This window comes from Cryptomeria japonica, chromosome 4 (genome assembly GCF_030272615.1).
Source record: "Cryptomeria japonica chromosome 4, Sugi_1.0, whole genome shotgun sequence".
Classification (NCBI taxonomy): Eukaryota; Viridiplantae; Streptophyta; class Pinopsida; order Cupressales; family Cupressaceae; genus Cryptomeria; species Cryptomeria japonica.
In genome coordinates, this window is record NC_081408.1 from 197,702,957 (window position 1) to 197,719,443 (window position 16,487).

The window sequence follows — 16,487 nt, forward strand, 5'->3', positions numbered from 1 at the left end:
CCTACAAGATTTGAATCTATTGTGGTGGCCATAGAAGAGACAAAGAATCTCTCACAATTTTTAGTGGATGAGCTTCATGCTTCACTCATTTCTCATGAGCATAGACTAAGTAGGTCAACAAATTCAAATTTGGAGTATGCATTCAAGACACAAGTTTCAATCAGCCATGGTAGAGGCAGGGGAAGAACAAATTTCAGAGGTAGAGGAAGAAATTCATATAGAGGTGGAAGAGGCAGCCTATCAAACTCAAGTGGAAGAGGTAGCAGCCAATCAAGCTCAAGTGGAAGAGGCAACTATCAAACATCAACTCAAAATCAACCCCAAAGCCAAAGGTATGACAAATCCTCAGTCCAATGTCATTATTGCAAGAAATTTGGGCATTACATAAATGAATGTAGAAAGAAGCAATATGATTCTAGACAACAAAGTGCAAATTTTACCAAGGAAAATCAAACTCAGGACAACATGTTCATAGCTTGTAATGTTGCACAAGAAAGTGAGAAAGATATATGGTTTTTAGACTTGGGTTGTAGCAATCATATGACTGGAAATTTGGAAATGTTTTCTAGTTTGGATGAGAGTGTAAAATCAGATGTAACATTGGGAAATGACAACAAAGTTTCAGTTATTGGTAAAGGTAGTGTCAACATTCTAACCAAAATGGGGGAGAAAAAGTATATTTCAGATGTCTATTTTGTTCCCGGACTGAAACATAACTTAATGAGTATAGGGCAGCTCATAAAAAAAGGGTATAGAGTCTATTTTAAGAACAAAGAATGCACAATTTTAGACAAATTTTCAAGCAATCAGCGCATAGCAAAAGTCCAAATGACAAGCAATAGCATGTATCCCTTAAGGATAAAGCCAGATTTGAAAGTAGAGTTTTCTCAAGAACATAACACAATGAATCCATGAGTGCATGAAGGAAAAGTTGTAGCAGTCCCCCAAGTAGTTTATCAAGCTGAAATTAAAGATGAAAATTGGTTATGGCACCTAAGATTTGGGCATCTAAACTTTGGAAACTTAAACTTATTGCACAAGAAGAAAATGGTGATGGGGTTGCCACTAATAGAAAAACCGGATAGAATATGTGAAGGATGTATTTTGGGTAAACAACACAGGGAATTGTTTCCAATTGAAAAGTCAATTCGTGCAAACAAACTATTAGAGATTATTCATTCAGATTTGTGTGGACCAATGCAAACACCTTCCATTGGTGGGAGCTACTACTTCTTGACATTCATTGATGACTTCACAAGAAAAATATGGGTCTACTTTCTAAAACATAAGCATGAGGTGTTTCATTATTTCCGCCAATTCAAGGTTCTTGTTGAGAAACAAAGTGGGCACTACATCAAAGCATTTAGAATAGATAGAGGAGGTGAATATATCTCAAATGACTTCATAAGATTTTGCAAAGACCATGGAATCCACAAACAATTTACTACAAGGTATACCCCACAACAAAATGGTGTTGCTGAAAGAAAAAATAGAACAATAATGGAAATGGCAAGAAGCACGTTGAAGGCAAAACATTTGTCAAATGAGTATTGGGCTGAAGCAGTAGTATGTGCAGCATATATAATTAATATATCTTCTACTAAAAGTGTTATCAATATGATTCCGGAAGAAGCATGGAGTGGAAGAAAACATAATGTTTCTCATATGAGAGTATTTGGATGTGTGGCATATGCACATGTGCCGGATGAGTTGAGAAGAAAGTTGGACAACAAAGGAGAAAAATGTATATTTGTGGGATATAGTGATGAGTCAAAGGCATACAAGTTATACAATCCAATCAACAAAAAGGTTATAATCAACAGAGATGTGCAGTTCGTAGAAGATGAATCATGGGATGGAACTTTGGATAAAACAATCAATATTGCAGCCAACATACCACAAGAAGAAAATGAAGATTTTATATCAGCAAGTACTCCTTCAAATGTGACTCCTCCTACAGCTGTTCAAGGTCAACAAAGTGGACAACAAATGACACCATCAAGTGTAAGGACAGCCCCACACACTCAAGCAAATACTCCATCAAATGTGCAATTAACACCATCTTCAATTGGTAGTCTTGGTGCTGGACCATCAAGCCCACATTCAACAAATTCAAGTGACATGTCAAATCCTACATTAGTAAGCTTGAGGAGACAAAAAATCAGAAGTTTAAGGGAGATTTATGAACAAAATGAAGGTGAAAATAATGTAGGTCAGACTTCTCTTTTTTCTTTATACTCGCATGTAGATGATCCAATTCATTTTGAAGAAGCTATTAAGGAACAAAAATGGGTGCAAGCAATGGATGAAGAAATTGATGCAATTGAAAAGAATGAAACATGGGAGTTAGTTAGTCTTCCACAAGGAAAAGAGGTGATAGGAGTGAAGTGGGTTTACAAAACAAAATTGAATGCAAATGGAGATGTGCAAAAACACAAGGCAAGGTTGGTGGCAAAAGGTTATTCACAACAACCCGAGGTAGACTACAATGAGACATTTGCACCGGTTGCCCACTTAGACACTGTGAGAACAATACTAGCCATAGCAGCTCAAAACAAGTGGGCAGTGTATCAAATGGATGTGAAATCAACTTTCTTAAATGGTATTTTAGAAGACGAAGTCTATGTGGAGCAGCCACCTAGATATGAGATTTTAGGTCATGAAAACAAGGTTGACAAGCTCAAGAAGGCACTTTATGGACTTAAACAAGCCCCAAGAGCATGGTATAGCAGAATTGATAGTTATCTTTTACAAAATGGATTCAATAGGTGCAGCAGTGAGCCTACATTGTATACCAAGATGAATGAGCAAGGTGAGATCATAATTGTTTGTTTATATGTTGATGACTTGATATTCACTGGTGATCTTTCAATTGGCATGTTCAAATCAGCTATGAAGAAAGAATTTGAGATGACTGATTTGGGTTTAATGAGATATTTTCTTGGCATTGAAGTAAGTCAAAATGATAAAAGTATTTTCATTTTACAATCTAAGTATGCAAATGATATTTTGAAGAGGTTTAATATGATGAATTGCAAATCAACACCAACACCAATAGTGATAGGTTTGAAGTTGAGTAAAGATGACAAAGGAGCTAAGGTAAATCCAACTTTGTATAAGAAACTTGTTGGTAGTCTCATGTATTTAACAGCCACAAGGCCGGATATAATGTTTGGAGTTAGTCTCATTTCAAGGTTCATGGAGTCTCCAAAAGTTACACATTGGAATGCTGGAAAAAGAATTTTGAAATATGTTAGTGGAACAAAGAATTATGGAATATTTTACTCAAGGTCAAATGATTTCAAGCTGATAGGATACACGGATAGTGATTGTGCTGGCAACATAGATGATAGGAAGAGCACTTCAGGATATGCTTTTCATTTTGGATCAGGCATAGTATCATGGGCTTCAAAGAAACAACCAATTGTTACTCTTTCATTAGCTGAAGCAGAGTATGTAGCAGCTACAGGGGCAACGTGTCAAGCCATTTGGATGAGAAGAATGTTGAAAGAATTGAGGTATGAACAAGAAAGTGCAACAAAGATATATTGTGACAATAACTTAGCTATAGCATTATCAAAAAATCCAGTATTTCACAAAAGGAGCAAGCATATAGACACAAGGTATCACTTCATCAGGGAGCTGATCAACAATGGAGAAATAATTTTGGAACATTGCAAGTCAGAAGACCAATTTGCTGATATCTTCACCAAACCATTGGGAAAAGAAAGTTTTGTGCATCAACGAAACAACTTGGGTATTATAGATGGCAGTTGCGATTAAGGGGGAGTGTTGAAATTAATCTTCAACTGCCCACCTACTCCTCCATAGACTGCTGTCCATCCCATCTACTCAACTTTACCATGCCCATGCCTTCCTTCTTACTCCAAACATGATAGTTTTTTGAATTAAAAATATTGATTTCAATCTTTTTGATGTACATACAAGACAATAGTAAATGGACTTGAACTAAATATAATTTACTGTTTAGTTTTCTTCTTCTTCTTCTAGAATTTGTAGAAGAGTCTAGAAGCTGTATTATTTTAATACAAAAGTTAATTTGTAAGAAGTATTGTAGAAGAGGTAATGTTGGGAGAGCAACACAAAAAAAATAGAGTATGAAAAATACAGAGTAGATGATGTGGCTGCAGTAACAGAAAATCAGAACTGGGGAGCTATTTTGATGCATTAGATTGGAAAGAGCAACGGCTCTGTTTTAAATCAGATTGTATATCTTTTATGTATGAATATATATGAAGTGTTCATAACTATAAAGCTCATTTTTTTGTCTTGTCTCTATTATAGTCTATTTATAATTTGTTTTGTTTCTATATCCTCTGCCTCTCTTTCCATCATCTCCTACTCTCTGAAATAGCATTGCTAAAGAATGCAAAACTTTTCTCTTAAATGTACATTCCGATGAGGCATCCTGTCAAGCTGCTCATGGGCCTCTTATGTGTTTTCACATTCTGCATACATGTCTACCAAGGTAGTCGCCCATGCATACGACATTTAAAAAAATTCATTATAAATTGATGGACAGCCATGCCCTGCTCCAAAGCTCAGGTCGCGAGTCAAAATCGGCCAAAGATGTGCCGAAACAATCTCTCCTCAGGATTTCAAAACCAGTTTTGTTTCGGCACATCCAACATAGATTTTTCTATTCTCAATAATAGTATATTCTTCAAGCATGAGAGTAGTTGCAAATATTTGCATCACTTTGACAATAAAATATATTAAATAAATTTATAATAAAATTAAAAAATAACATTAAATTCTTTAGCTATTTTGTAATAAAATAACACTGAAAACAAAAATAAATTAGACATTTTTATATTTTTTTAATATTTATTTAAAATCTATATTTCAGAACATGGGACTTAATATGACAATCCATTCCATAATAAAAATACATCATTACATAATTGAATCTTAAATGCATTGTTTCCCTATGGAGATTACATAATTGAATCTTAAATGCATTGTTTCCCTCTGAAGATTAGCTTCTTGACAAATAGATCATCCACTAGACATCTTGAGGTGGAGAGATTGATCTTGGAGACGAAAACCCTTAACGAACAATGCCATTCCTTTGAACATCTCAAAATACATTATAATCAAATCCCATATATGTACCCACTCTATATAAACGACTTGCACATCAAACAAAACACCACAAACAGTTGATGCCCATAATTTTATAAAACTCCATTCTAGAAACTAACCTGCGTTCATCGTTAGGATTTCTTCTGGCAATCAGAAAGAGAACAATATGTCTGTATTGCGGTGAGGCCTACAACAAGAATTGTAGTCAACAACGCCAATGCCTTCCATGGTCTTGACAGATGCTCCACATGCAACTCGGCCAACGTATTTCTTATCTTGCTTCTGTAAAAATTCTTGATTAGGGTTTCCCTGATTACAGCTTTCAGCTCTTCCGGATGCTCCAGAAATCCTACAACAAAAAATCGGCTTGGGCATGCCGTCCCACATCTTGGCTAAGTACTCATCTATTGTCATCATGCTCTGTCGGTCAATCACGTGGCCTTTTCGCAGCACGACAACATCCTCAGGTGTGTCGATTGGCATCGTTAAATTCCAGCGTGAGCAAATTCCTCATCATAACTTCAGTGTAGGTGTCCGAAATGAGTTAAGAGAACTCAAAATAAGGAAATTGGAAAGAAAATACCTCATTCTCGAAGTTTCTAAAATATCAATTTTCTTTGAACTATCATCAAGATTGAGTATACATCCAAAATCTAATTTAAACACACCTTCAATCGTTCACTTGTGATGCAGAGGCACAAGGAAGGTCCAAACAACTTATCACAACTCTTAAGAGTTCAGTGGGGTCTTCGGGTCTTCAACCCCTTCAACCCTTGTTACACCCGGGCTCCTAATTGACAAGAAAATGCATTACTTGGGCCACCAAAGCCTTAACCCTTTCATTTTGTGAAAGCAATGGCTTGGAAATGATTAGTACACTTATAATACCCCCAAAACAACTTAAATTAATTTGACAAAGCTTGAAAGAAAAGAAAGTGAAGTCTTGCACTTACCCGAGCTACTAGGATTAGGGCCTTCCCAATGGAAGTTTACACTCAACTAGCATATTTGCCACATGGAAACACTTCAAGGACATCAAGTAAGATTGGTTTACCAAAACAAAGTGAAGCAAAAGAATTTTGATAGGTTTCACAATGGTCTTATATGACTATCCTAAGATTGTCACGATTTTAGGCTTCCAAATTGGCCTTCCACACAAGATTACACAACATTGACCACTCCAACACTCAGCTCAGCGCACCAAAACTTGTATGATCTTAGGGGAAGGGTACCAGTAATGGATATAGTTCTAATAGTGGATAGATTTTTTTTAACCCAACCCTTGTTACTAGATTTTAAAGGAGCCACAAAAATTGATAATGAAAAGTTCATTAATAAATATCACATGTATCAATAGTGGATAATTTTTTTTTTCTTTTTTTACGATAATTATCCCATTTGTTTACCACTACTGGCCCTTTTGTGAACCACTACTGGGGCATTTGTGCATAACTACTGGGGCATTTGTCCACTACTGCTGGACTACTACTAGAAATTTTGAGCTATCTACTATTGGTGCAAAGCTGATTATGTATCAGCCAACACTTTGAAATGACAATTTTTTGACCTTTGTGCATATAACGAATTCCATAGCATGCATCATTACTACCTAGAAGCCAGATCCTTAGTTATAAGCACTTAAGTCGTATATAGAGACAACTATACAAAAATAAAAATCCAATTGTTGGTTTGAAAGTTATAGGTGTGTGAAGTTAGCTATGTCCACTACTCGTACGCTTCCCTATATGCTCCAAAATAAATTCTTAAAAGAATCTGACTATCTTTCATAAAAAAATTGTATGTTAGAAATTTGGATTCCCAAAAATTAAATCTAGTGAGTTGAGAAGAAGTTTGTAGTTTTAAATCTCATGTTGGGCTAGGTCTTAGGAAATAATAGTTTAATTTTTAGGCTCTTTTTGCTAAATTATATTGGAGATCATGTAAGAATCTATATTACCTATGGTCCAAGATTATAAATTTTAAGCATTTGGGAGGAATTGCTAATGAGGATATTCCTAGAATTTGATTTGGTTGGAAAAGAGTCGAAGGTTTGGAATAGTATTAAAAGAGTGTCTTTCTTTATTTAAGAGGAATTATTTTGGATTATTGACAATGTAGTAAGGCTCTTTTATAGAAGGATTCTTCAAACTCTCACTCTACAATTATTTAAAATTATCCTTATTTTTAATTATTAAGTGAAAAATTTCAAGCAATTCAATGACCTTTTGTTGCAAACTTTAAGGTTACTTCTACTTTGGGTCAATCTAGATTAGTCATTAGAAATATCTGAATGTTTGGCATGGAGGGGTTACTTTGGAAGATTAGGCTACTCTTATTTCAATTATTAATGATAAACCATGTATTTATTTGTAGGCACTAGATGTGCATGCTTGGGTAGTGATTCTAAAGGACTTTATTAGATCTCTCTTTAGTATCAATATTTGGAACAAATTTGTGGTTTGTGGGGAGAGATATTGTGGTGGTTAAAAATATGGAATAAATTTTTTGGTCCTTCAAGGTTTACTTTGTGACGGAATTATGAGGAAACTACTACATGTCTTCTTTCAATGTCCATTTTCTATGGAACTATGGGGTGTATGGTGAACTATAAGGAATAATCTTGTTATTCATGCTACCTGTTTACTTGATTTTTGGACTAGTATGGGTTGTCCCCCTAACTTCTTTTCATGAAGATCCATTTGTACTATTTAAAAAAAAACCAAGATTATATCCAAGTGTTGTTGGTATTGCAGGGATTGGTTGAGATAAACATGGTTTTGTACATTTCTTTTTCACTACTTATATGGGATCCTATACTAATAATGAAATGGAGGCCCAAGCTATTTATATAGATTTTATAAAACCCTATGAGTTGGGTTGGAAGAAAACTATTTGTGAGGAAAACTCCATGATTCTACTTTCTTTGTTGAAAAAGAATAAATAATCTTGAGTCTTCTTGGAAACTTTCGAATGTTGTTAAGGATATTCTTAATCTTACTCCTAGCTTTGATTTTATATATTTTGTCCACATTCTTATGGAATGGAATAAGGTTGTTAATTAGTTAGCCAAATAGGCATTTGAGATGAATAATGATTAGAATATCATAGATTGGGAAGCATTGGCTAAATATCATAGATTGGGAAGCATTGGCTATGTATAAAGTGAAGGATCTTTACTGGATACTTCATTAGAATTGTGCTTGATTTTCTATTTCATTTTTTTGTAGGGGCTATGAGTTAGCTATGGGGTGGCTTAGGATGTTGGTATTTCCTCACTCAGTTTTTTTTGCTTTTTTCAATTTTGATAGCTATGGCTATCAGAAAATATAAATTTTCTATGTGAATGTAATTTTTTATTTTATTAATCCATTTTTAGTCTTTTTGCCAACAAAAAAAAACAAAACATTGATGACAATTCTAAATTACAATATTATTAAAAAATTACAATTTTAATTTGAATGAATGATACATAAATTGAAACCAAAATAAAGACTCTTAATCTTAAACTAAATTGAATATATAATAAATTAGAAAAAAAAAAAAAAAAATTTAAATAAAATTTTATAATATTAACTTGACAATCCTTCCAACATAGTCTATATATTTGAGAGAAAATACAGTAATACATAATTTAATCTTAATACACTGTAATAATAGAATCCAACTCTCAATATATATACCCACTCACCATATAAGCAACTTACTAACACATAAAACAACACACCCCCAACAATTTATGCCCACAATTCTATCAATTTATGCGACTGGTATCCTCATTTAAATCATTAGGATCTCTTCTGGCAATCAGCAAAAGAACAGTAGGTTTGTAATGCGGTGAGGCCAACAACAAGAATGGCAGTCAACAACGCCAGTGCCTTCCACGGTCTTGAGAGATGTTCCCCATGAAACTCGGCCCACGTATTACTTAACTTGCTTCTGTAAAAGTTCTTGATCAGCGTTTCACTGATTCCTGCTTTCAGCTCTTGCGCATGCTCCAGAAACCCTGCAAAAAACAGACGATTCGCCATGCCATCCCACATCTTGGCCACGTACTCATCCGTTATCATCATGCTATGCCGTTCAATCACGTTGCTTTCACGCAGCAGGGCAACATCCTCTGGTGTGTCGATGAGGCAGTCCATCAATTCCACGTACCGAGTCACATGTTTGGACCGAACGGCGTCGTTGAACTCTAGCGCCAGCAAATTCCTCATCATTACTTCTGTGTAGGTGTCTGAAATTACAATCTTGGGAAGAAAAAGAGTGTCCGTATGCTTGTCAAATTTGATTTTATCAGACCCAGGTTGGAATTTGATTCCAGCCTTGGCGAGCTCTTTCGCGTTGTATTTGTCTAGGAAATCATCACGGCCTAGTTTAGCTGGGTGAGTACAGAAGAGAGAAAAGGTGGCGGAAATCATGTCGCCAATAGTTGTCATGATGCTCTCGTAGCATGTGGGATTCCTATCATCTGACTTATGAATCTGCAAGGAGGACAAATATTTGTGCATGCAACCTAGGAGATGATGTTCTCCTTTATAGTCAACATCCACATCATGACATACTTGAAAGCAAGAGAAATTAGAAATACCAGAGCTGAGAACCTTAAGAATGTCCTTGTCGATTTCGGTGAGAAGGAAAAGTGGGATCTGATTTTCCAGCTTCACAAGATCACACCTGATACTTGTGAGTGTGGGGGTAAGAATTTCACCGCACCTGTTGTGTCTTTGACTTCCCTCGCGTTGAAGAAGATGGAGCCCATTTTTGAGAAACTGGTAGAGGAAGAGGCCGTCTACCATCATCATCCACCCGAACTTTTCTTCGTCGCCAATCTTCCAGTCATAGAACTGCTCAAATTCTGATGCCTTCTCTTCTATTTTTGTGAAGAAATCCTCGATGGACTTGTTTCTTGTTGCATCTCTTGTAGAGTTGAGCTTGTAAAAATCCATCTGAGAAAGATGGCTGAGGCGTTGGTGGTAGGGGCCAATGGGTTCTTCTTGCAGAGAACGGTGGTGGTAGGGACCGAGAGACACCAATTTAGGAATGTATGCGTCTGGCTTTGCAGTGATCAGAGCCCTGGGCACCCGCATACTCAGTCTAATTTCTGGGCCACCTTGCTCGCTCTCTTTCAGAAATTTTTCGACCTCCACTGTCCATTCTTCAGAAATTAGATGTTGCTCTTCACTTGCAGATGCTGCCATAAAGAGCGACCAAATCAAAAAATGGCTGGAGGTTATATAATAAGAGGGAGTATGCTTTTCGTGTGATGCAAGGAAGTGCCACTCGGGTAATTTACTTTTTCTGGATGAGATTCTAACAGCAACGCACTGGGATCCTTTACATCATTGCTAGCTGGGCTTTACTTGCTGTAGCTGATTTGTAAAGTATCTCATTCGACTAGTACAATGTATTTTGTAATCTGATAAAAGAAATATTTGAATTGAGCGGATTCTTTAGAGTGTATTAAATGATGGAATTCCAAGAGTGAACATAAAGAAAAGAGCACAATCCTATATCATTATCATCATCAAATTTGTTTCTGTAAGTGAAATCACAATAATTAATCAATTTATATTAATTATACAATACATAATCAATGCTAGTTCATGAAATCAATCTTCTAGATGTGAATTTGATTTTTACAATATTTAATATAAAATATCTTCTTTTTGTCTTCTTATACTTGAAATTAAACAATTGATGTTTACAAACTCTTATGAAGAGCTTGCTAGATGATCTTGGTCATGCTAACTAAATAGCTTGTGAACAAATATTGATGACAAATGGAAATCATGCAATATATTTCTAGCATGTTGTGCATGCAAATCCTAATGTGTCAATGAATGCTCATATATATTTTGCGAGTGATGAAGTAAGATGTATGTTAGCTCTCAAATTTGGATAATATCCTATTAATCTCTTATATATATCCTAGGACTTGTCCCTTTATACAACACCTACAAATACAATTTGAAATATTTCATTTTTCAAATCAGAATACAAAGGTGAGGTGGAGGAATAAAAATGTGCCCCCTTCAAATTCAAAAAAGGTGAGGGTTAATTTTGTGCTATTAAACTAAATTTAGTTCAATTTTGCATTGTTAAAATAGGTAGGCATGTGGGTAATTGGAGGGTTGAAATCAATTACCAAGGATGTGTTGATGTAGAATAACGATAGGTTCAATGAATTTTTTAATTATGAGTAAAATAACATGCCACTTGCATGGTGTTCATTGTAAAAGGTTATGATGGTAGAATTTAGTGTGTAACTAATGGGAAATTTACAAGATATGCAATTTTCACCATTACATTTTTCTCCCATATCAACTTCACATTGAACTACTATGTAAATGGATGCTAAAGGAAATAAAGAAAACATAATGAATTTAAAAGATTAATATAAGAATATGCCTTTGCTAAATTCTCTTTGCAATGAGTGTTTCATATTGAAACTTGCAAAACTAAATAGAATCCAATTAATAACATATATTGAGAATTTAATATATGATAACTAAAATAAATGGTTAACATGCCAATAATCTAAAAGTAACTAGAAAATGTAAATGTAAAAGATACAACATGAAGCAATTATGTTTGACAAACGAGAAAGTGTAGGATCCCATAATAGACCATTGCAACCATTATTCTAATATTGAAAGATGGTGTAGAACATTTTTTAGGTCATTGCAACCATACAAATGAAATAATGTTAGTGATACAATATGTCTCCCTCTAATTGGTTGTATACACATGATGCACAAAATTTGAAGAGAGAGAAAAAATTACATCATTTCAAGTATAAGAATCGTGCATGTTTCTAAATAGAATTGTGTGATAAACATATAGTAAAATAATGAGAGATAAGAATATGGATTGGGAAGTATGACAAGCCCCTAATATTGTCAAAAATAGGGATATGAAAAAGGTAAGAAATACTAGATAAGAACCATTTAGATATAAATCATTGTAAAACACATCATCATAATATATAAAATATTATCATAAGCGTTAATCAATCAACCTATAAAATACTATATGTCCATACTATATAAATATAATAAGAATGATCATAAGAATAAAAAACATAAGATATAATTATGATAAATATAAATAAATCTGTTAGCATCATAAGGTAAGAGAATTATTAACATATAAATAAAATCATAAAATAATGAATATGTAACAATGTTAAGAAAATAGCTACAAGAGTGACTATTAGAACATGAAACATTAGAAAGTCATGGAAATCTATAATGGAAATAGAACAATCTAATTAACATAAAGTGAATTTCTTAAGTTAAAAAATATAATACATGAAAAGCATAGAGTGACATAATACATGATTTAGAAGGTGAAATGAGAAAAATAATAAAAAATATTTAAAAAAGTGAATCAAAAGAGATTATAGAAGACATAGAAGAACACAACAAACATGACTTGATAAAAAGAGCCAAGTAAACAAGAAGATGAACCAGACAAGGTTATGTTTTTTTATTAACAAGATGAGAGTGGTTACAAAGAAAACCATATTGTATCATTCATTTTTGCAAATTGGATGATTGACCTTAGTCAATGTAACAAATATAGATCAAAATATAAACTTAAGAATAAATCGAAGATAAAATAGAAAGGCTAAAATTGTGTCAACTTTCAATACTAATAAATACTTATAAATTATACGAAAGACAATTGCAATATTAAAATAAATCTAAAATAATAAAATAATAAAATAATAAAATAATAAAATAATAAAATAATAAAATATGATATATAAAAAATAATGAAATTTGAATCCACTACTCATTTCTCTTATATTTTAATTCCAATACAATAAATCATTTAAATGACTGACAAGTAACATATTTTGAACAGAAATTTTGCCCGTGGCAAATACAGAAATGAATTGCAAGAAAGGTATTCATTTTAAAAAGTCCTACTCCTTACAAATTAAGACACAAAAATCCTAGTATATAGAATATGAACACATGTATATATATCCATTGGCTAAACTAAAAGCTAGTGGCTTTATTTTAACAAGATAGTTCCCAAGAGGAAGGAATTTTTGTAATAATGGATGCTTTGCTAGTCAAAATGAAATGTTGGCCTTTGTGCTCTGTGGATAAACTTTCTCCAATTCTTTCATTTTAGAGATAAACAACAACCACTCTCCAGAAAAGTTGTAGTCGCTTCTTTCTTGCCACTGATTCTTATGCACAAGTTTTTCATGGGCGATGTGTCTTTATGCAATGAAGACGTCCTTTTATCACGTCTTTTTTGTATGCAAATCTGTCAGTAATAACATAAGTATGTTGCATAATTTGTTTATAGGGAAAGAGTACCAGTAACTGTTATAGCTAACTTCGCGTACTTACAGATTTTAAATGGTACATCGGATTTTGATTTTCTTTTTAGTTGTTTTCGTATGTGACTTAACTGTTTATAGCTATTGATCTGGCTTCTGGATAGTAACGATGCATGTTGCGAAATCAGTTATGCACACGACCTCCTATAGATCATATCAAAATATTAGTCAAATATAAAAAATCCTGATATTTCTAATTTCATGTCCTTGAACAGATTAAATTGGGTAAATGTATTAAGAGTTAAGATTGTGATGTATCATTGGATCTCCTTAAAACTGTACAGATTGTAATATAAGTGATATCTTTTCAGCCAAGATGATCACATAATTCTTTATAACATTTACAGCTAAAGAAGGTTAAGTTGTTAATGGTCTGAAAGTGCTCCAAGAATTTCTGGTACATCTGAAGAAGGTTAAGTTGTTAAGGTTAAGAAGGTTAAGTTGTTAATGGTCTGTGGGCCAAAAAAAGGATCTGATTAAGAAGTATGAAAAATGTTTGTAATAACTTTAAAAAAGGTATAAAATTATTTATTTTGAATTTACCAAGGAAATTTAAATAATAATGGAAGAATATCACCTCTGTTTTCCACTGTCGTCACAGTACTGACAGATAATGGCATGTTGCTTTTATACGTATCAAATTGAGAAAGGCTGGAGATGAGTAAAGTGCTCCAAGAATTTCAGTGTTGAATAAGAGTAAAATTAGTGTACAAGTCATATAATGTGGGCCAAACAAGATTCTAAAAGAAAGATGAGCATGAAGGTAATTAGGTACTTTACGTCATTGCTCGCTAGGCTTTACTTGCTATCTCTGCAACAATCTAGCTACATGAGAATAAAGTTGTCTTACAGAATACAGTGTTCAGCTAACATTATTTTAAAATAATATAGAAATATTTGAGTTGAGAGGATTGCTTACAGTGTTATAATTATTAATATTTATTTGGATTAGTCTAAATATTAAGAATGATTAACTAATTTCTTTTACAATACTAGCTGTTCGTGTTATGTTCATGTTATATTATGAATTATATAAAATGTTAATAAATATATATTTGTGTCTATGGATTGTTTGAGAATATTTTTTAAGTTATTATTTGTTTTAAAAATGTTTTTTTTTTTTTTTGGAAGTTTGTCTACAGATTCATTTTTTGTTATTTAAGAGCGTGAGAATCTTTTTGGCTAAGAATCAAGGTTTGAGGGGCATTCATTCTGCCAAATTCACCCAGCGTGCGATCTCAGCCTCATCCCTTTTAGCAAGACTTGATCCTTGCTGGTCTCAATAAGAATAATTAATTTGCTGCATTGATAACACCTGAAATGCAGAATGAAGCCCAGCCAGAAATGATGTGAAGAATCTAATTGTGTTGCTGTTATTTCTTCCACAATCATATCAGAGAGTAAATTAAGAAATATTAGAAAAACAAGGTATGAAATTGGTGGGTGGAGTTTCATGGGGAACATCTTTCAAGACCATGCAAGATGTTGGTGTTGTGTACTGTAGTTCTTGTTGTGGTGCTCACTGCAGCACAAACATACTGTTCTCTTACCGATTGCCAAAAGAAATCCTAGTTATACGTGACTCCAAATATATGTAGTATTAATTTATGTATGTTTTCATATATATAGTTTTCATAGTCTATAATATTATAATTTTTATAATCTATAATATTATTGTGTATCATTTTTGGTTTTGTTTGTTTTATTTATTTTTATCTATATATGTTTCTAATTTAATTATATATAACCAAGGATTGTATCCCATTTAACAAAGTTCAAATTTTTGGAGATGTGTTTGGATGGAGTTTCATATTTGGGTGACTTTGATGGATGAATACCTCTACATATTCCTGCTTAGTTAAAAGAAACTTTTTGATTTAGATGTATGCTAACTCAAATCGTTATAATTCATTATATAAAGACAAAGTTACCAACATCTATGTAATTATGCTTGTTTCCATAAAAAAAAAAACAATGAAAAAATGATTAGAACCAATTTATGTTAATTACAATATTTCAATTTGTAAAAAATTACAAAAAAATTTATATATAATATCAAGTCATGAACATTACAATATGAATTTCAATCATTATTTTTGAGTTTTTATATCAAATAAAGATTTTTTACAATTGGCTATACGTGTAGAAATCTCAAATTTCTTTTCATTTTTCAATACAGTTTTTTCTAAATCAATTGATTAATATGACTAGTTATCCTCAACTTAGCTATTTTTCTCTACAAATTAATTAATTTAGATAATCTAGCAATTTAAACACAATTAATCCCCTTTCACTACTCTATCTAAATTAATTAAGCTTAATCAAAATTTTTGCAACCAATCAATTAAATAATACATGCTTATTTAATTGATTAGGCTAACTAATGAACTTATGTGTCCTCAATTATCCCCCCTCTCTTGTGAACATGCAATATGGTAGAACCTTGACTCTTCATTTCATCTCTCAATTTCCACTCTCAATTTATCTCCAAAATCACATCCAAGTTCCTCAGATATCTTTTTATATTTCATTTTAAGTAAATCACATTCATAAATCAAATATAATCCATCTCATCTTCCCATGTCTCAGTAGGATAGGATGCAAATCTATGCATGGAAATCCTAGCCCTTGATTTCAACATGCAATCTAAGCCTTCCATATCCAACTTGAAATGTCTATTAAGAAGGCTTACTAAAGGAAATTTACATCCATAATACTTAAATGATGTCAAATTTAGTAACATCATAGCAAACAGAACCCAAATTTCAATCATTCAACATTTGAGGCAAATAACAAAGATAAAATTTGATCTTTTGTTTATGCATATAACTCTTTCATTTATTTCAAATTTAATATGCACAACTTTGGCACAATTAGTAGAACTCTTTTCCCAATATTAATCTTTATTTTTGAGGTGTCTTTTTAAAAAATCTAATACATTTTGACATTCTAGGTCTCTAGAATTTTTTTGATGCCTTGTAGCATATATTCCTAAGACATATTTCCATCTTTAGTGTAGACA

The 16,487-nt window shown here is 32.9% G+C and overlaps 1 protein-coding gene across 1 annotated transcript; it reads right to left on the bottom strand.

Annotated features, from left to right (window-relative positions):
• Window positions 1-8,700: 8,700 nt before the first annotated feature.
• LOC131028541 (putative UPF0481 protein At3g02645) lies at window positions 8,701-10,252 on the bottom strand. The gene has a single exon (XM_057958824.2). The coding sequence runs from the start codon at window positions 10,191-10,193 to the stop codon at window positions 8,892-8,894; it is 1,302 nt and encodes a 433-aa protein (XP_057814807.2). The 5' UTR covers window positions 10,194-10,252; the 3' UTR covers window positions 8,701-8,891.
• Between the last annotated feature and the right edge of the window lie 6,235 nt (window positions 10,253-16,487).